This window comes from Scatophagus argus, chromosome 6, assembly GCF_020382885.2.
Source record: "Scatophagus argus isolate fScaArg1 chromosome 6, fScaArg1.pri, whole genome shotgun sequence".
NCBI lineage: Eukaryota > Metazoa > Chordata > Actinopteri > Scatophagidae > Scatophagus > Scatophagus argus.
The window spans coordinates 2,858,150-2,880,643 of NC_058498.1; the positions used below are offsets into that span (position 1 = coordinate 2,858,150).

A 22,494-nucleotide genomic window follows, 5' to 3' on the forward strand; every position below is an offset into this window, starting at 1 on the left:
ATGCAACGCCATTATTAGTGTCCCAATACTTTTGGCCATATGCTGTACATACCATACGGAACTCGATTTGCATTGTTTCTTCTTGGAGTTGTACTGGTTTTCAGAGAAGTTTTTTCCAAAGCTGACATTTGACAGTGCGCTGAAGGAAAAGCACAGATTTTATTATAAATGTTACTAAAGGCTGCAGGCTCACCGAAACACCCAAAACTCATTACATTACACTAAATGAATGAAAAGTACACTGTCTATAGACCACACATAAAAATGTTTTTTATTTAGAGTATTAACAAATTGTATTATACATTTTATAGACAGTGTTTTTGTAACTTTTGTTTCACAAAACAACAGCATTATAAAAATAAAAGCACATGTAACATATATTGTGATGGTGGTGTCATATGTTTCTCTGCAAATCTGGAGTAATACAGCATCCATTTATTCGCCTTGTTTGTTTTTTTCTTTTCTTTTCTTACAAAAATGTGTTGCAGCGTTTAAAAACAGGGATGAGTTCATTGTTGTACGGAAAGCTGAAAATGATGAAGTGCCATTCATGGATGTCCCAGATTAAAATGTGCAGCCATGTCAGTAAAACAGGTCTGTGATTATTTTTGCACCTGGAAAACAAATTTGATGAGCAAAGTCCAAACGAAAACACATGCTGGTGTTGAAATGTCGATGCTTGTGAGATGATTACATTGCTTCGGTAATACTTCATCAGCAAAAGCTTTTGTTCACGTATGTGAGTGACTTCAATTTGTGCAACCTACAAACGTCAGCACATTGGCAACATATTAGCGGTTTGAAATTTATCTCATGAACTGTTCAAGTTATTTTCATCAGGAGTGAAAACTCAAATCTGGTGAAATCCTCCTTAAATTCTACAATGTTGTACAAATTTATACGAAAAGCTGACATGAGAATCTCAAATGCACTCTTGAGATCCGTGACGACAATGAAAATGTCCCCAAAATGTCCCTTTGCATGGCTCCAGAATTGCTCTTAACCATCATCAGGCCTGTGTGATAACTGCTCTGCCATCTGTGCACCTGGCTGCCTGCCCACTTATTAGCTACATAATTTGGTTGTTTCGTATTCCATCGAGTTGGGCTGCTTGGCACTGAAAGTCTGCAGCGCTGCCTGGATCCTGGCAACGTCTGTGGTGGACAGTTTGAGCCGGTGTCGCAGCAGACAGGAGAAGAGATCCAGAGGCTGAGCGCCGGGCGGGGAAAGCCTGTTGACCCGATCCCGGATCTCCAGCAGCTGCAGGAGGGCCGAGTCCTGCGATCCCTGAGTATATGGGTAGTCCAGTTGTAAAATCAAGTCCTGGATCGCTTCCGGGTCAAAGTGCATACTGTAGCCATATACCTGGATGCTGTTGATCTTCATGTAGCCTAGATTCCGTCCTGGCTCCAGGTACTCCAACGGTTCATAATATACAGTTCCATTCCCATTAGCTGAGGGTCCTCTGATTCGGCTCCGTAGGTAAAAGTGGACCGTCTCAAAAAATGTTTTCCACTTGTTGCCCAAAGACAAAGTCCAGTTATAACAGTCATAGGGAAGGTCTAATTTAGTCCTCTCCCAGTCTGGGTAGTTATTCTGGTCTATGGGCATGATCCAACTCTCCGAGTGGCTTCCCCCAAAAGGATTGATATAGACAGACAGCATGGGGTCCAGAGTGCTGTTCTTGGTAAGGCAGATCTGTAGAGACATCCCCAGGAGCATATGGACATGGTTTGACTTGTATTTATTACTCTTCAGAGTCAGCAGCATCCTCTTCCTCCATGACGGGTCGAACCAGTTATTCAGCCTGACATCGTTGCTGACAAAGATCCCGTGGATGCTGATGCGGTTGTCTCGTTTCTGCAGAAGGTAGCGCAGCTCCAGGTCCTGCAGGTCCGTCTCGAAGCCAATGTAGTGGTCAGTGGAGTCGGGCACCTCGTTGCGGCACACACCCTGGCTCAACATGTAACCCTGGTTGCATGTGGCGCAGCGGGAACGGTTCTCATAGGAGCAGGAGGCGCAGGAGGTGCCCTCGCCCACCGTGCAGGGGATCACACCCTGACAGGGAGGGTGTTCGTAGGGGCAGGAGCAGCTCCTGGTCTCCTCCAGGTAGGAGCCGATGTGGTTGTTCTCACTGCAGTAAATGATCGAGAGGATGTAGTTCAGCCAGTAGCTGAAGGGTCTGCAACAGAGACAGAGCAGTATGTGAGACTTACGCAACACATTTACATATTAAAATTAGAAATACTGACTAAAAATGTTCTATCTTGAGAAACATAAATTAAAGAAATGTTAAGGCAGTAAATATTGTAAGTAAAATAGACAATGCATAGGACCAAATATGAACTACCGGTATATGAAGACAATAAAAAATGCATATTTTTATTCTGTGTCCTTGCACTGTTCTGTCCAGTTAACTGATTTCTTTATCTATCAAGTATGGATTTAATAATATAAAAAATGTGTATTGATGTGAAAATGAAATACACTTTACACAAGATAAACACGCAAATTTACCCTTAATTTAAGTTTAGCACGGCAAACTGAGCTAATTTCTTTATACGATCGACAGTGGTATATAAAACCAACAGCAAAACAACTTTAATTCGATTCTCATTGTAATGTTACATTTGAACTGGTGCTGGGAATAACTTTAACATCTTTTTCCCAACACAGTCTCATCTGCTTTAAACCTTTAAGACAAACCATCTCATGTACAAAATCCATAAATGATTCAACTTTGGTAAAATAATATTTTATGTTAAACCCCACAGAAAAGCTGTCATCTTGGCCTTTCAGAACGCTGCTTCATAAACCTCAAAGCAGAATATTTCATTTCTTTAAAAAGGGGAGTTTTTGATACATGATTCAGTCCAAAGCAATAATTTTGAGTTAGTGACACGGGCTATACAAGTGACAATTGTAAAATGTTTTATTTATTCTAAGACACACGCTCTAATGACAAATCAAAATTCCTGAGATTGTTTGTGAAAAAAGGAGCAGATGGACTGCATGACAAGACTGTAATGTAGTGAATCAGTCTTTCACTTTCTTTGTGCCACATCTGCCACATTTGTGAATCCTCCATTGTTCTCTAGCAGAGTTAGCAGTTTTGTTATTGTGGTCGTGTGCAGCTGCTAAATTAATTTAGGGGAAACAATGGTGCATGTATAAGTAATTTACATTCAAAGGCATATTTCTGAAGAAAAAAAAAACATTTGTTCAAAGAGTTGTTTGGCTAAATAATAGCTGAGCTGCACAGTGCGGCACTGGGAATTTTAACTTTTATGATGAATATTAGATCAAAGCTGTTAAAAGTCTGCCAAGTTTCTTTGCACAATTTCACAAACCAGGTTTAGAGCAAATATACAAGCCTTTCAAAATAAGTGTCTGCCTCACTTCTGGAAGGCCATTTCCCACAAACACTATGGGAGCATTTGTTTCTCACTTTCACTCCACAAATGTTCAGTGAGACACAATGATAAATGTTGAATGCATGTGATTACGCACAGCACTGTCGCCAAAGGAGAACAGATGAAAGCAATAATGGAATAAACGAAATAAACGCAAGTTAACTGAAGAAACTCCGATTTTAACTGTCAAACACTGATACTACACTGATACGCACATGAAACTCTGAAAACTCTCACCGATTCACTGAAGGAAAGATACAGATGTAATTTAATGACAGAGGAGAAAGTGAATGCATGTTTGTGTTTATTCTAACAAGGCAGTGGTGGTGTCAAAGGAATACAATGTACAGCCACACTTTGACACCAAACACAGAGCCAAGTATGCCAACCTTAGCCAACAAGAGACGAAGAAATAAAAGGCCTCGCAATAGGATATGTTTGTAAAAGTTACAGCAAAAATGGTGCCAGCTTTGCTGTGGCTGAAGAAATTGCCAGCTCGTCAAAGTGTTTGTCAATATGATAACAAGTAGATACAGTCTAATAGTCTTACATTTATAATTGACCCTCTAAAGGCCAACCAAAATGCTGACTTGTCCCAGGATGAAACAGAGTTTGAAGCTGTTGCTTTCTGTTGTCAAACTCCTCATAAACATATCAGTTTTTCTTGCAATTGTTAAAATGGGCAATATGCAGGAACGTGTTAAATTCATACTCCAAACAAACAGAGCAAATCTCCAGAGTTAGTGCGAACTGTAGCTGCCATTAGCTCGTCAGTATGCAGCTAGCAGTGTTTTTGGTTGAATCGGCCGGGACTAAAAGCACAGAGCACTGGGGAATGCTGGTGTTTACACTGATAGCTCAGGAGCTTTGGACTGCCAGGAGGAGATTTGAAGCCCAGGATGGGAGTTGCTGGCAGTGAGCGATGCCAGAATGGGCACCAGAATTGGATCTGAGCTAGCATTTAGATTTAATACAAGATCATTTGTGACCAGGCTGCCATTTTTTCCCTGCTTCAAATGAGAACAATAACCACCCTAACTTGTATATGTCTCACACCTTCAGTTGCTCTGATCGACTGTAGGTCTATCCAATTGCATCCACAGTCCTTTTGGTCTGCAGCTCTTGATAAAGCCCCTTGGAAATGAAAAATAAATTGAGGGGGACTCATATGCACTGGAAAATAAGTCTGGCAATTCCAGGATAGTCTTTAATATCAAAAAAGTCATGTTATCATCGCATTTATACAAAGGAGTGTGTGTTTGTCTGCGCCAAATCAGTTTTAACCCAAGAGCTTAGAGCTGGGATGTCAGCATCACAATGGAGTGTAGAATCATCATTATGTGTGGCAGAGGGTGACGTGGAGGAAGAGAAAGAAAAAGATCAAAAGACATTTTCTCAAATTAAATTTAAAATCTGGTGACGTTTTGTCAAAATGCAATCGATGTGTTAACAGTCCTAACAGCTTCTATGAATCTCAGAGTCAGTTGTGCACGTCCACGTCTCACGTCTCACGTCCAGAGTGGAGGCTGTGCACAGCAAGAGAGAGGAAGCTGTCCCGCCATCACAAAGCGCATTGTGTCAGCAGGACGTGTAAACTGTCATGAAGACGCAGCGTGCAGTACAGGCCAAAGAGAACCTGGGTGTTCACTCTGCAATCTGTTCATTGTCTGTCAGCTCGTTTCACACAGATCAACGCCACACACAAACTTTCTCCTCCTGCCTCAGATTCAGTATTGACTTTTCCCTCCAAAGAGGAGGCACAACGTTTTTTTTCCATTAAAGACAAGATGTAGTTGTTGCTTCATCAGTGCTATTCTAACACCTTGCATTCCAAAACATAATGTCCTTTGTCTTTTCTAGAAAGTTACAGTCAAAAGTCTGCGAAGGATTTGCAGGGTTAGCTGACAAAGGATGTGACACATTTTCTTCATCTGACCATAATGCTTCAGTACTTAAGTAATGGCTGCAGAGACAAACAAATATTTCTTATTTTAAAAAGGGAAACAAATTCTCCTTGAACTGGGTTCATTATGCATAAGCTAGCAATTTTAGATCGAAACTGATCTTGAAGGGGTCCACTGTCTACCTGTCAGTCAAATTAGTCTTAGTCGTGTTTCCAAACTTCACAAAACCTCACTGACTAACGGGTCTGCGTTAACACGCCCACAGAGTGACAGCCAACTGGACGGATATGCTGACTGGGACACTTGCTTCACAAGGCTCTTTAGCGAGGTATTCTAAATAATGCAACACGTGTGGAAAAGGACTTGCTAACAATATATTGTAATCTTATGGTGCAATTCTCTGATTATGTCAAGTCTGGGAAAGATTGCAGTATAGCTCATAGATTGTGATATTTTTTCAGATTGTGAAAATCATTGTGTTTTTCAGTGTTGAAGAAGGGAATTGAGAATTTTATACAGCTTGCAGAAGTCAGACTTGTAACTCACTAAGGTCTTTGCATGGAGAACGTCCATATTACATCTCACATCTCAATTTAAAACACTGATATTGAGAAAAGTGCAACATTTCGTTTGGGTGGGGCTGCATCTTTTGCATCAACTGCTTGGCAACCCCATTAATATGAAAATGAAGTGGCAGACTCTTCCTGTTTCTCTTTAGAGAGCACCAGGTTAGATCACAGCAGGATCCAAAGTATTCAGTTTAAGTATGTACTTTCATTACTCCCACTTCATCTCATTACTGCATTTACTGCTCCCCTAAATCTGCTCCAGTTATTATCTGTGTTGAGAAATATTGAATACTGTATTCAGAGCACATGTGGATGTGCCTTTTCATCGACTCATCTCCACATATCCTACAAGTCACTTATTATTTCATAACCTAATTTCATTTGTTGTAGTTTTGCTGTTGAGCTCCTAGGGGGGATATCGACTGCTGCAAACTGCTGTCAGGGCCACAAATGTTGTATCACTGCTGATTTTATTTTGCTGGGTTTTAACAAAGCCTACAGCAGCACTTGATTTTACAAAGTGCTTCTCAGTAGAATCTGATGCTGCTGAACTTGGATGAAGAAGAGACACTGGAAGTGCTTCTTCATTCTGCCAGAGGAAGGCTACGCGTGTGTCACTCCGGGCTGAATGTGATGATACTAAAACATTGCTGTGTCCTTATCGTCCATGTCCAAAACAAACAAAAAGTGCAACATTTTTTTCCGGTTTTGAAGACACATTTTAACCTGCTGACCCTCCAATCTATTACGCACCCTTTACCCTCCTACAAAATAAGAGCACCTGCCTTAAAAATGTCAGTCAGGGGACAAATAATGACACACAGAAAATGAAAGGGCGGATTATTTAAGCATGGAGACCATATTAAAAGGTTATTTGCAACATGTGAGTAAATATGAAGCCAAATGACCTGATGTCAGCTCTGCCAAGATCAGTGATTTAATTGAGTCATGGATTGTCAGTGTGGTAGATGTTAAAACGTGATTATTTCTGGAAAAAAAACAGCCTACTTAATCACAATAAGTGGCTCTTTTAATCATGTTGCACTTGAGTGTGAGCTGCAGTGAGCCATTTAAAGTTAAGAAGAAAAGGCAGGAGGAACCTACAGGAATCAGAAAGATAAAGACAACAGGGTGTCACTGTGTCGATCTTTTGTCTTTTCTCTCAGATCTCTGCTGAAGTAACTTTACAATTCCTCTTTTAATTTGCTTCTGTTTCTCTCTCACTGTGCCTGGATGTAGTCTCTCTAGTCTCTGGCTTCACATGTGTCCACTGAAAAGCACAGCAGATCTCACTCCTGCTTGTCTGAAACTAAATTTCAGATGCAAATTCCTCTGTAGTCAGTCCACAATGATGAATCAGGTGCAACAGCTATTTCTATTACCATTCCCTGCTCCTATATGTTGCACCTCCAAACACGGAAAGATTTCAGATTCACTTTGCTTTTGGGCTATGCTGCTCTTCTTCAGTTCTACCGCTGGGCAAAAATCTCTGTGCAGTCTGTTAGTAAATAAGGAGAAACATAATTTGGTTGAACAGCACTTAAAAAGGGCTGCAGATCCTTCGTAAATATCCCATAAAAATGTGTGCACCAGCTCAGTCATTCTTTAACTGTTATGCTGTATAGTAAAACTTTAGTATCTGCTATGCTGAAGAGGCAGAAATGTAGAATTTATAGTCGCTGTGGGCTTAATAGCAGTACAGCTTATGCATGTATGTATGGTCTGATATTATTTTGGAAGTGATTGGTAAATTGCTGGTATAATGAATAATGTACTGTTGCAATGAAAAGGGATTATATCCCCTTATTTAACAGGAAGTGGTGGTGGGCGACAGGAGACCGTAGCTCCAGCTAAAAATCACATTGCAGAGGATGATTATTTGGTTTCTCACCTGAAATAGCTCCTAAAATAAACCTGGCTGACTTGATCACATTTCTATTTCAAAACCTCAGAATCTGCAGATGATATGACTGACTTTTTTTCTACACCAGGACGAATGATGAGGATGATGATCTGAAGAGACGTGGAAAGCGTTTTTTGTCTACCATTTTATCACGGACTAGTTAACCAACATGAACATCTCCCAAACTTAGCATATTCTTTTAAAACACTGCAAAGTTTAATTTCACAGGAGGATAGCTTTGATTTCCTGGATGTAAAGGAGACCTGGGCTGTGCGAGCCGAGTCATCAGGTGTGACACTATAGCTCACTTCAGGAGGACCACAGCTGAATATCAAAGCACTAATACATTGTGTGTATTATTAGCATAATGCCTAGTTGGGGGTATAACAAAGCACTGCGCACAGAGTGAGCTGAGGAAAATAAATGAGCACTGCCGTTCACGGTGTGCTTGAAAGGACTTGTGATGTAGCTGCGGGCTTTGGAATTTCTGCTTATTTTCACACACACGCACACACACAGACTTTTCCACATCCGTATCAACAAAAAGGTCAGCAGGAATACTTAACAGCTTCTCACCTCTCCCTCAGCAGGATAATTTTGGGCTGAGTTCGACACCTCTTGCTGAGGGTGAAGAGCTTGCTGACGATCCGTCGTGCTTTGCTCACGAGCTGCTGGGTGCTAAGCTCCAGCTGTTTGTAGCGCTGGAGAATGTTTGGCTCCATCTTCCAGAAGTACTGAATGGCAGATGCGTTCAGAGCATAGAAGATGGGAAGCCTCCGGACGAAATTCTGAAACTCATCTGCAAGGCAGGGACAAAGACGAGATGAGAGCTGAGCAGACTCTTTTTTCTCCTCCAACACGGGCCAAACTTAATTTAGTCAGACCAAATGAAAGAAAAACTTTGCAGAGGCCACATGGGCTCAAGAGCTGCAGGGCAAACTGGGAGTGATATTGTTTGACGCATATGTTAATGGAGAAAGACAGAGCTAAATACGGGCTTGGGGTCCGATGTTTTTTTTTTTCTCCCATTAATGAACAGCCAGCAGCTTTTCCAGGAGTAATACTCTGAGTCTGTCTGTGAGAAAACAGCATAACATCTTCAGAGCTGCTGTCTGCTGCATACACACAGCAAACATACGAAATGTCCCAGGCATTCAAAAACAATATAATCAGCGTCAGTGCAACACTGATGAGGAAATGACAACATTAGTTGTAATTAGTTATCTTGATGATATGGTATCTGATTAGAAAACCAATTAAGGGTCAATGGCTTCCCATGTGTTTCACGTGTTCATGTGAAATTAATAAGTTGATTAAACAGGTTGTAATAAAATATATTGAAAGGGTATTTGGGGGGTGCTTTCCATGGCCTACATTTTGAAATGAGAGTCTCCTGAGGAGAAGAGAAGCTATGTAACGCAGCTTCCATGTGTGCTCATTTGATCCCACATGTTCAGTCAAGATGTTGCCTTTCTGTCTCACATTATGAAGGCAATTTAGAGGATAAATCTTTTGTTATTCTGCATTCAAAACTATGGCTCAGGAAGGGTCTTTTTAAAGGTGCCTCATTGCGGTGGGAGCAAAGACTGAAAGTGGACTTAAATAAACACTAGACTGATGAGGGGATGAGGTGCAGGTGGGCAGGTGAGCAGATGGGTGGAGAAGCTCAGGTGAAGGGATCAAAGTGAAGAACCGGGGGAACTGGGAACAGGGCAGGGCTAACGAGGCTGATGTAGAGCAGGTGTGGAGGCAACGTGTGAAGAGAAAAAGAAGCTTGGGATGAAAACAGGAACAGTAGAGAAAACAGACAGCAAAAACCCAAAACACCCAATAAAAGCAGCCTGAAGCGTCAGGGCCGAGACACCTCCATGTTGTGTATAAGCTGTGTTAAATGTGACCACTATAAACTGACCGTGTGTATTTCTATGGCAACAATTTTATGCTTGGGAAGAAATAGCTAATTAAAAACAGTAAAGAGTAACTAAAGCTGTTCACAGTGTCCGGTTTCCTGGGGAGGGGGAAACTGCCGGTTGCTGAACTAAACCAATATTTCATCACCAAGACAATGATACCTCATCCCTGGAAACCCACTCTCTGGGCCCACCATTATTATCTTGTCCACTGAACCCAGGAAGGCAGCAGCACTTTAAAAATAGAAGACGCTGTCGGATATGAGGAGGACTTGAAAATAACACTGGGTGGGGAGGGTTTATGTGCTAATCATGTGTCTTTGTAGCTGGGATAAATTTGACAAAATATTTTTCACAGCAAATACAAAATATTTTAATACATTTTGATCTCTTGGTTCAGTATTTTTTGTACTCCCTGACCTGTACTGTCTAGTCATTGGGTCCTCTTTCTCTTTCATAAATATCATTCTGTTATTTGTCTTACAGTTTCCTAATTAAAACACATTACGCTTATGGAAAGTCTGAAATAAGCTGACTGTGGAAACCTCGTTAACAATCAGTCATGATTATTAATCTCTCTGCTCTGCTGCTGATGTTAGTTGTTTTCAATTAGATCAAATATACAAGTCGATCTCAAGGGGTTTCAAGGAAACTTACTTATTTTTCTCTTTACTTAATAAAGCATTGCAGGGCACCCAGCTGCTTAAGTTATTGCCAACTGAGTGGTAATCAAGCTGCCCGGTACAGAAGCATGCAGCCAGCAATAACACCAGCGAGGTGCACATGAAGAGCTTAAGGCAGGGCTGGCTGGGAATAAGTGAAGCAGCCAGATGCCCTCGGATCCCGTCGATGCGGCTCGCGGGAACAGAGCTGCTGTATGTTGGAACATTCAGCCAGTTTGTATAAATGCTTTTGCTGCAGCACACTCTGGTAGCCGATGTGTCTGTCCTCGCTAAGGTGCCCAGCTGACATTAAATAAGGTTAACTGATGGCTACACAGCTGAGCTGCAAAGTATTATTAAGTGTTAAAGTATATCACAGGTTACATCATAGGCTGCTAACAGATTACAGAAACTGTCGCTCATTTCTGGGGTGTGAGAGCTCCTCCTGCGGTGCTGAAAAACCTTCATCTGGACTGAATCACTGCTGACCAAGTCACATTACTGTACATGTTGCCACTTTCATTTCCTGGACATTGAGATCTGCACCGTGTAATTTGTGTAAACAGACAGGCTCAAATGGCAGCCAAAGGTAGTTGTTTGTCAGAAAAAGAAGGTTTGATGGTCTGACACCACACACAATACGCGATGACAGTTTTATGAACTAATAGAGGTTTGTCAATGCTGTTTCTGAGGGACATGTAGCCAGTCGATAAGCAGGGCTGCTTTATGGCAGTATTGGATTTACAGGATTTGTTCATCAGTGTTATGAACTTAATTGTCAAACATTTAATCTAGCAGATTGTCCAAGAAACATTTTATCTGACGTTTCTCAAACAAATTTGCAAAAATGTTATAGTATAACAAGGCATATAATGTTGAGAAATTACATTAGGTATTTATTTCACCCTTGCTGTGGTGCTGTGTAACATGACATCAGCTGCAACACAGTCATGTTTACCAAAACCTACCAAAGTCAAGAGAGATTAACATATGCTTTACCATAATGACATAATTTGACATTTTGTTGTCAAAAACATTATGAAACACTGGGAGTTTGGGATCCATCACATGTACATCGTTTCAGTTAACAGGGTCAGACGACTGCCTTCTTTGTTGTTTTCAAATAATTTTGCAAGATGCTACTTTTAGAAATTGCTCCTCTGTGTACTGAAGAATTCCCATTAAATTGATTGGATGCAACTGTCCCTTGTTATCTTTTTATTTTTGCCCATTGGCTCCTCTAACAATAGAGGCTAATTTGCTGTTGGTGAGAGGGTCACAGTCACTGAATGAATGCAGAAGAAAACACTGACCTGACTCCTCAAAGTCTTGGTTGGCCATGTTCCAGGAATCTCGGATTTTCAGCAAACTAGCTTCCATAGCCTTCAGATCCACCTCAGGGCAGTTACACTCTGGGTAGTCCACGGCACACTGGCACCAGCAGTCATTGTCCCGGCACACAAACTGGCCCTCCTCATTACAACCGATGTAGCTGAGAGCTGCCTGCACAAACCTGGCCCTCAGGTACTCTGGCAGTATGGCCTGAAGACCTGCAGCAAGGACAAAAAATGGAAATGTGACACGGATGAATAAAGAAGGAGCTGTAAGTACTTTAGTTATTGCAGAAAATGTGTTTAAATGGCTGTTCTATGCTGAAAGCCGGAACTCAATTTTTCTGCGTTTCTGGCCATGCTTAATGTATGCTTGGTGTCACATGCAATATGCTGAGATTCACTTAAAGTTTTATTTTTACTGCAACGTTCTGCTACTTTTATTCTGAATCATTACAGTTTGGGATTCACTTCAGAACTCTGCAAGCATGCATGGCAGGAAAAAAAAGCAAAAGAGTGATTGAAGCTAAATTCGTTCTGACACTCTCATGCTGCAGTTATAAGCTTGCCAGAGAACAGACACTGTGACAATTCCATCAGAAATTGGGGGAGTTCAATTATGGATGGCCAACCTTGCAAATGAATCTTGTTTTCGGGGCTCTGAACCAAAACGGAGCTGACAGAATCGAGGTTGTCATAGTTACTGCATCCAAGAGGGCCTGTCCTTGTTTCGGTCACCTAAAGGAAGAAAAACAGGCACATAACAATAATCCACGGTGAGAAAGAAAGCCGCTAATGGCATTAAATACACAGAGAGAGAGAGAGAGAGAGAGAGGGAGAGATAAAGGAAAAAGAGAAGGAGACGAAATGCGTGAGCACATGACTAAATGTCATGCAGAATGAGATTAACAACATCCTTTCCCTTCATGATCTCCTCTTCTGAGAAACACAAAATATATTATGCATTATTTAGACGGCTCCACTGTGCAAATCATATTTAGGAGAATGTGAGCTAGTGGGCTGGAAATTGAGTTGTGATAAGGATCCCTGGAGTAAAGCCTAATGAGTAAGTTCTGGTGTCATCTGTCAGATTTATCTCTACACTGTGTTTACCCATTACAATACCCACTGACACCCATAACATGCTCAAATCCATTGTGATGCTTGTGTAAGCACGTCCCGTTCAATTATATACGCACCTGAGGATTCATGTAATTGCTTGGTGCCAACTTTTGCATGAAGTATGCAGTATGGTTGTACAGGCTGAAATGTGATGAGAGGCTATCGATTGTGGACCCGTTTTTCAACTGGCGCGACGAGCAGTTGTGCTTGATCAAGTCTTATGTTGCTATTTGACCTCTTGAAAATGAAATTCAACAATAAACCAGAATTTTTTACTGTCTCGCTTCTTCCTTGTCAAAACCTAGCCTCTATTTTACCCACAAATCAACTCTAACTGCCAGAACTTCTTTGGTCGCGTTACACCGAAAGCACTTTAAGCTGACTTGAGTCAGTCGACTGTCGTCATTTCATAAGTTCTGCACATAGAAACATTGTGTTTTCTTCTTAATACTTAATACTTAATACTTCCATTCATTATTATCACTTCCATTCTTCCACTTAGAAAGCCAATGCAGAACATTTTTTAATTATTTTGACAGATTTTTTTAAAAAAGAAAAAAGAAAAGGGGAAAAATGATGATTCTGATTATCTGAAAAATGCTGACTATCTTATAATCAGTCGACCCCGATACAGTGCATATATATATATATATTACTCATTTTTGTACATTTACTGACAGAAAAGATAATATAATAGATAAATGTCAATAAAAGGATTTACACAACATTTTCTTCTTCTCACAATGCAGTGGTGCTCCTGAAAACCTGTAATCAGAACTTAGACATGTGCAACCGGCAAACTTGTTTCACTAATTAAATCCCAGCATTTATTTCCCTGCAGCCTTTGGCTAAGATAAAAAAAGTAACTGTGAATTATAATCAGTGTGACTATCTTTGAATGTGCCTGCAAGTTTCTTCCTAAGGTTGAGCATGTATTGCCCTGACAAGTCTGAAGATCTACATTTACAACAATCTTGCTCAGGTGTGCATGTTGAAATGTCAGCTCTGTTCATTATGATGAGAAATTTTATTTACAAAGATACAGCAGTAAACAAAAACATCAAGCTTCGATATCAGAAGCTCGGTAATCAATCTTCTTCATAGCATTAATATGAGAACGTCCTTGCACGCCAAGCATCCCTTGCTGTAGTTACCAGTAGGCTGCAGTACCTTTATGGTATGTTGAGACCATAAGTTCCTATTGGACAATTTTACTAAACAGTGGCTAAAATTGTTTAAAAAAGGTCTTACTATTGGTTCAAAGCTGAATTTTGGAGCATAATTTCTAACTTTTGCTTTTTTCTGACTATTTTCTCTGTCAAAGGTGTTTGACAGAGTTACAAGTGATTTTTTGGCAATTCTGTTGAAAACAGAACTACAATGGAAGTATTACTGTCAGTAGGTGTGATTAATTCAGCCATGACAAATCAAGTCACCTTTTGTCTTGCTCTATTTATAAGTGTACACTTTGCACAATGGCAGTGTGACAAGCTGGTGACAGAGAGAACAGTGAAGAGCAGGTTTCAACTCAGAAACCTTTCCCAGAGGAAACTAGTGTGCCTGCGTGGGTGATAGAATCTCCATGAGAGGATATACAACACGACAGGTAAGCCAGTCAGGGCTGGAGGATATTAAATTTACTGCAGCTTGAGGGGAGAAAACACGTTTGGTTAGCAAGAGTTTCTTTTGTCCCAGGACGACTCTTGCAGACATCTAGGAAACAGTTCAGTGACGTGAAGTGATGTGCCAAACAAGTTGGCAGAAGTTACTGTTTTGGAGCTGAGAGAGGGTCATCTACCCGCCAGTCTTTAGAAGATAGGCCACCATATTTATGCACACTCACTCATGCGTCATTATGGCATTTTTGTGCATCAATGGCAATCTGTCACACAAAAACTGTGTGTACATACTTAGCACTGAAAATGTTTTCTGGTTGGAGGTTTTATCGCCGACTCACATCCATGAAAATCACTGGAAAGAAGATCCGCTCCTGAGTGCTCCGTCATGAGTGGGTGTGTTGGAGGCAGCGGCTTGAGGCTAAGAGGGCACTGGATTTTTACACACCTATTCTGAGTCAGGTTAATTGACTCAGAATGGGCGAAAGCATGTAGGCGTTGAGGAAGAACACAAAAGTCACATCAGCTGACGCACATGCAGGCAACTCCGTTCAGCCTTTTCCCAGCTCATATTTGAGAAGTGAGAGTTTATTTGAGAAGAGATGTGTGCACACAGAGGCTTGTGGACAGTTAAGCAGGGACTTGTGTGTGTGAGGATTGCTGAAAAGTCGTCATGTGTCTGAATAAACAGTCTGTGTGGCAAACACCAAACACCAAACACCACCGTGTCCTTGTCCTGTGCTGCAGAGCTGTGTGAATTAACTTTGCAACTGGGAAACTGCACCTGTGATTTGCAATTTACTCTTGATCTTCTCACCTGGTCTGTGTCAGAAGCCCAGATGACCAGGGCTCCTTAACACCAGTGTGGAAACAAACCAAAGCAAAGAGTAATAGCAAAGCTGCTTTTGTAACATAAGTGGAATTTAAACATGTTAACATGTAACACTGTTCAATGCTTTGGCACACAAGAACAAAAACCTAACGTGTCGGACATCTGTTGTTTGCTCTCATTTACTCTTAAGTGAGAATGGACCTCTCCTCTTCCTGATTTTAATAAAAGTGCCTGCTGTGTGCAAAGGGGTAGTGTTTCTCTGGGACAAATGAAGCTTCTGAAGCTGTTTAGGGTGAAGCAGATAACTGATCAACAGCTCCCACTCCAGCTGAACGTGTTTATTTTTATTACCAGATGAGTGATCTATTACAACTCACTGCTTATTCTCTGCTGCCTTAACTGTAAAATATACCATTAATTCTAAATATAAATATTGCAACTCAATATGTGGGTTGACTGAACAGAATAACATATAGAAAACAACTATTTCTATGGAGACTGATTTGATTTTCTACAGCCATTAGGCTATACTCTGCTGTCTAAATTAATCAAGCGACTGATGCATTAAGAGACGCTGGAGACAAATGGTTTTAACGCACAGCAAATGTGTGTAAGCAAGTCCAGCAGATTACACTGACAGAATTCCTCTTGAACACATAATGTGCCAAACTCGGTCTGTAAAGCCTTGTGAAATCAATCACTATTAGTTATTCTGGATTTAGAAAAGTCAGGGTTTTGTCACATCGTGTTCATGTGACTGGCTTGGTGGTTTTAAAACGTTGCTGTGTATCGAAAAAATGGTGACGTGGGCTCCATGTCATGCAAAGCCATGCGACTGCTCTCACAGCACCAGTCCACTCCACGGTTGGAGAGTAAAACATTTCACTGGCTTATTTCCTGCCCTGATCAACACTTGTGTGTGTGTGTGTGTGTGTGTGTGTGTGTGTGTGTGTGGTGGTTATTATGCTGGGCCACTCTCAGCAGAGCATATGAGCACATTACAGCATACTTCATGTGCGAACACGGAAACATTTGGAGAACACACTCTGCTGCTGGGGTGGATTTTAGCAATCAGTTTTTGTCTACCTTTTAATATTTTTGTTTGTACTTTAGTTTTTTTATTATGATTGTGACTAACATTATAGTATAAGTTTATTTAATTTTTCCTTTTATTCTCACTTAAAATGAATGATTTCAGATTTCTATGTAATGCTTAAATTTTTTTGTCTTGTCTTGTTTTGTTTATGTCACATGATTAAGTCAGCATGTATCCTGGAGAACAAAGTACATACATAAAATAAAATAAACATTTTATGACAGTGATTTTTTTTTTCTTTTTGTTAAATATTGATAAAAACAGAAAAATGTGAGCAGTAAATATCTGCAAATAAGTGCAAACATTTTCTGCAGCGGCACAGGCCACCATGCACACGAGCAAAAAGTAAAGCAGAAGTAGTCGGATACACACCCTATTAATGGCCCCAAGTATGGAAAGTCGGCTAAATTAAGCAGAAAATGGAACGTCTAAAGATAAAGGTCAAAGACTTTTTATTTTTTTACAGTGATGATGACACGCTGCATGCATACAATGAAAGGAAACTAGCAGTCATTTAAAAACACTGGAAGCAAAAGACAAAAGTTGTGACAGAAAACCTTCTGAGTTATGAAAAGAACTCACAACTTTTGCCACAAGTCTTGAAAGATGCTCTCATATCCCAAGGCTCAGAGACGTAACACCACATTTGTGCTGACAACACACAGACAAAACAACACTGTATCTCTCCTCTGCTTCGAGCTCACGGTTAGATTGTTCACAGTCTCAGCTCAATCATCCTTGACAAAAGCCTGATTTAGAGCATGCATATATCCGGGTTCCACAGGCAGCAAAGACAAACTGCCAACCTGAAGGGAAATCCATCTCCTGCGCTGGCACTTGCGAATTATTGCCAAACACCATGACGGTGTCTTCTTTTAATATTTTCCCAAAGGTCCAATAAAAGTAACAGCGGCTCCTTGCTAGATTAATAATAGCAACTGTGGTATCCAGCCAGGGGGGAAAAGGAAGACTCGTTGTCTGCCTCTGTGGGCAGAAAAGTTTTTTTCTTCTTCTGACATCTACTTTTGACAACTACAAGGTCAATGAGGAAGTACAAAGAGACATTAAGAAGAATTAAAGCTGGGAGCTCTGCATGTGCAGTACACATCCAGTGTGTCCGACAGTCTCCCAATAAAACAATACTTGACAGAACTACTTTTTCAGTTTGCAATGACTTAAATTTGAATAAGATCATTTCAGGCAGGGTAGAGATAGAGAGACTGAAGGAGAGCGAGAGTAACTGACTTCAATTCTTTATTATTATCATTATTATTATTATTATTATTGACGCTTTAACACAATTAATTAAAATCCTAGCAGGCTCCAATCGGTTCTGCAGATTAATTTCCAACGCAGACAGATGTCCAACTTAAAGGGGAAAATTGACCAAATGCAAATCTAAAGTCGGCTTTTTCTATGCATAGCAATGAGACCATCTGCGAAAAGAACCCAGTGGAGCAGAGCATGTGTGCACAGTCAGCCTTCTCTATTAGAAATCGACCCCAAAAAGAAAAATCCTTTTTGTATATTTCACCACTTTCAGGACCTCATGGGGCAATGTTTGCTAAAAGTGAGAAAATACAAGTGATTCCATAAAGTGATGTGTAAATGACATGGATCGCTTGGTAGGGGAATTATTAATGTGCCATAATTGAGTACAAGATAATTGTGCTGACTGTATTGGAATAACTAACAGCTGCATTTAATGGAACATTTAATTGCACTTCAAGGCTCTCCTAGATAAGCAGTTTGTGATGCTTACGCGTGCTGTGGATGTGACTTGTTTATCTTATCACTAAACTTGGCTTTTTATGTCTTCTTTCTGTCTAAATTTTTCTTTATTAATCTTGAACATATTGCTTGTGTAGAGTCCTACAAACTTTTGCTTTTGTAAACATCTTTAGGTTTGACAGATATGACTGAAAATTCACATCCTCACAGTTTCGAAAAAACAACATTATCATTTTTATAAAGCAGCACTCAGATTAAAGTCCAGTCAAAGGCTAATGCATAGTTTGCTTTTTCATTAAGCTGTGATTTTTTCGTCCCCTTTTAAAAAGTCATTTTTCCCCCCGTGCTGTATCTGTCCATCTTCTGCCAATCACGGTTTGTGCACAGAGCCCTTGAACCACCAGGCTTTTAAGCTGGCAAGTGAAAAAGGCTCAGTTACCACCAGCGCTGAGCTTGACAAGCATGAATCTCCGTAAACGCATTTAAATTGTTATGTGACAGCAAGGAAAAAGCAGATCGAGTTTGAGTGGGGAAAATTGTCACCCCCTGGAGTTTCCAAGTGGTATTACTGTGTGCGCTGCTGTCACAACAGCAACCACATCTGCAGACAAAATTGCTGGGTGAAAGGTTTGTACCAATCTAAAGGCAGATTATTCCACATTGTGCAATCAACATTTACTTCACAATGCAGCAAAAAAGAAAAAAAAATGTTTGAAATTGCCAGTTTACAGTGTGGTCTCGCCAAATTGCGAATAAATTACACACTAGTGTCTTAAGTTATTTTGTGTTTTGTGTTATCAAAACCCTAAGTGAGCTTACATCACATTTTTAACTTAGGTCACATACCTAACATAAGTAATGTGATGGACGTAAAACAAGTAAAATGATTTTATGTCTTTTTTTCCCTAAACTGCATAAATTTAACCAAACAGTGACGAAGACAACAAAGCTCACATGCCTTGGTGCTTTCCTGCATGTACAAAATTTATATTTATGTATATTTATATTTATATTATAAATTTATATTATACTCCCCTCCATGAGAACATGCTGGTTATAACAGCTTCAGTGCTACTCGGTATTGGTCCCCCAGGTCTCAGGAGCTCCGTTAGAGGGCTGAATATCATCCTTCAAAAACTATTCTCTCAGTTAGCGTTTTGATGATGAGAGAAATGTGGAACACATGCATCTAACATTTTCTGAAATCTGGTGACTGCATATGTGATTCACAGCTTTTTCATTATTCACCGAGCTCAGAGAGGAAGCATCAGCATTTGTTATGTGTATCCCCTTATTTGTTTGCGTTTTTACCTTTAATTGTCACCAGTCTGTATAGTCAAGCAGCAAGCAGACATTCCCATGTGAGCCCTGAAGGCATCCTTTTCAACTGCGTGTTACACTCCGTTTGTGAAAATGTGGCTCTGCAAGCTGCCAGACACATCGTTCAGGGAAGCACTGCTGCTTGGAAAGTTGACACAGTTCCACTCCCAGCAGCCCAGCACGGTGGTTCAGGATGTGTCGTTTCAACTTTTGGACAAGGTGAGAGCCAGAGCCAGGATTTGGCATCGTAACTGGATTGAACGCCGCACAGCTGCTAGTTTTACTCAGACTTTACCAGAGAGCAGAAAATAATGTGGGACTCGAGGTTCTTACTACAGAGGCTGCACACACGCAAAAACACACACCCTCTCAATTCCTCTCAAGTTCAAATGTTTAACTTGTGTCAAGGATAATGCAAAATGACATATATAAAACAAGGTTCATTAATCGATCAGAAATGTAAAATTGGTCATAAAATAAAATAAAGAACAATTCTTTTCTTTCTTGAACTTGACTTAGCAGGAAGTCACAGCTACTTCACATTTCACTAAGAGGCTGGGGCTGAATATTTAGAGATAATAAATTGAATTAAATGAACATGATAAAAGGAACTGATGCTACAAGTCGGCTATTAAAATACCTGTATTACCCAAATCAGATAATGCCTGGTCTTGTGCAGTATTTAGATGGATGATAGCCTCTGTGTTATTGGTGTGGGGCCTCTGCAGGGCAACGCAGCACTTAGCCTGTTAACATGGTGCACTGACAGAGATGGCTCTGAGGCACATCCATTATTTAAAAATGTAAGGCTTTAATATTATTAAGACCAGTTAGGTGAGGGCATTTTACTGATGAAGATTCATCACTGCAGCGAATCTCTCATATGAATAATTCCACCAAAACAGCACAAAATGTCACTTAGCGAGCACGAGCTGTCAGACTGAGCAACAATGGACTTCAAATGGCTGCACTTTCAGCTTTCTGGAGAAAACACACACACACACACACACACACACACTAGCATTAATTTTTCATGAAAATCATCTCTCAATTTCAAAATTGCCTCGTTTGCTGCACCTTCAAGAATTGTCACTTGCTTAATCACCACAGTGTAGTGGATGTGAAAATCCCCATTTGCATCTGAGATACATTAATGCATGTTTATTCAGTCTTTGAGGATTCCATTTCACGTTTTAAGACCACTTTGTTGCTGGCTTATACTCTAATGTCAGCCAGCAACAGATAAGCTCATAAAGTAGAAACAAGAAAAGAGGGAAGAGGAAGAAAATAGTGTCAGAATGAGATTATTGTGTGCTCGAAGCCACGGGGGGAGCAGAGGGGAACCTTTACATGAAAGTGGTGTATATAATACAGTGTGTTGAGGGAAACTAAGCTATTTTATGTTACAAGAAGTACCAGTCACTTAAAAAGAGGCCAGGAGAGCAGATTTGATTCTGTTTGTTTTCGCTCTCCAGGCTTCACTTCTCTCACCCAGCAGCAGATTAAAGGCATATGGCTGGAAGAAGTGAAATTCTTTAAACTCTCAACATTGGAAGTCAGATGTGAGACAAAAGGCAGGAGCTCTCCTCCACCTGTTCATACCGTACAAGTGCAAGTCTGTCCAAAGCCAATGCAAATGTAACATATCAAGGGAAGAAATCTGTATATCTTCTTTAAAGGTTAAAAAGGTTGAAGAGATGGTGCAAAAACAAAAACAAAAACCCTTTCTGAATTATGAAGCTCTGCCCTTAATGAATTATTCATCCACACTGAATGAACAGGACAGACTTCTTTGTTTTTTATTTGTTCTGTTTTGTTTATCCTGCCTTCAAACTGGCCCCCAAACTCAGCGAGCTGTGTTCTGTGCGCTTGTTCGTCAGCGGCCATTATCTGATTTCTGAAGTTCGAATCTCACTTGTGTTTTCTTCTTCTCCAACAAATGAAGCGTAACGCAGCACGGCTCGCTCAACACTCAAAGCTCGCCCAGCAAATTGGGTCAAACATTCCTTATCACTTCTCCTCCCCATCAATGATATTCTCCTCCCAACTTCAGTTTAATGAATCTTCAGTACGATGGAGCCTGGGCTGCAAATCAAAGGTATAAGCACACTGATTGATGCAGCATGTTCTGTGTACCTGCCGCACCTTGATCCTGGGCTAAAAGGCCCGCTAAATAAGGCCTGTCTGTCCTCTTCTCATCTCTTCTGCTCGGTCGCATATGACACCTTAACTCATACCACAAAATGTTTGACAAATGACAGAGGCTCTCAAAGGAAATTACTGAAATGGAAGGGGCTGATTCATCACACTGTGTAACAGCAGAGCCTTTTTTTCCCACACTCATATCTCATTTTTCCCGTCTTTGATTATTTTCCAGTGCTGCTGTTCTCAGTCCTCCAGGCCTTCCGGCAAGGCATTTCTACCCTTTAAAATATGTTATCTCTTCAAACCAGGAGACCAGTGCTCTTCTTAAAGGCAGCTTTGTTTTGGCATTCGTCTTCATTGGGGTGAGGTAAAAACGTACGTTCCAAATATAAGGCTGCTGACGCCATGAATATTTTACATCAGTCACCTGAAAATGCCTCACAAACAAATGTACCCCAGAGGGCTCCTTCTCTATTCATCTCAATCAGAGGGGTTTTTAGCAGCACTTTGGTTCAGTGGCTGCTGCCAAATCAGCTCAAAGTCCACTTGCCAATTCGCTTTAGAGAATGTACAGTTTTATCTCTGATGGACCGTATAGTGGGGCATCACTAAGGACAAGCCAGTGAAAAATTGGCTGCGGCTCAGAAAAAGGCAAGCAATTTAGTTTTTTAGCTGAAGCAACTCAGTATGAATGTAGGAAATAGATTGTGATGTTCCCAAAGAAGTTCTGTCTTTGAGACTGCTTAATGTTTATTCTCTCTGGACCTATGAAGTGACACCCTGTGGCCAACATATCACTCCACCAGCAACCACCTGCAATCCACACGTAAACTTGTGAGCTTGTATCACAGATCATCACAGAATATTCTACTGCATGTACTGCTGAAATACCAATCCTGTTTCTCCCAAAGGCAACTTGGAAAAATACAAATCTGAGTAG

General features: G+C 40.6%; 1 protein-coding gene across 2 annotated transcripts in view; it reads right to left on the reverse strand.

The window, feature by feature from the left end:
* Positions 1 to 257: 257 nt before the first annotated feature.
* The window catches only part of brinp3a.1 (bone morphogenetic protein/retinoic acid inducible neural-specific 3a, tandem duplicate 1), a 46,253-nt gene continuing 24,016 nt past the window's right edge, over positions 258 to 22,494 (reverse strand). For both annotated transcript variants that reach the window (XM_046392418.1, XM_046392416.1), the window contains exons 5-8: positions 12,325 to 12,430; positions 11,675 to 11,911; positions 8,366 to 8,588; positions 258 to 2,182 (exon numbers count right to left, since the gene is read on the reverse strand). In XM_046392418.1, coding sequence (XP_046248374.1) covers positions 1,066 to 2,182; positions 8,366 to 8,588; positions 11,675 to 11,911; positions 12,325 to 12,430 — 1,683 coding nt within the window. In that variant the 3' untranslated portion in view covers positions 258 to 1,065. The remainder of the gene's footprint in view (positions 2,183 to 8,365; positions 8,589 to 11,674; positions 11,912 to 12,324; positions 12,431 to 22,494) is intronic.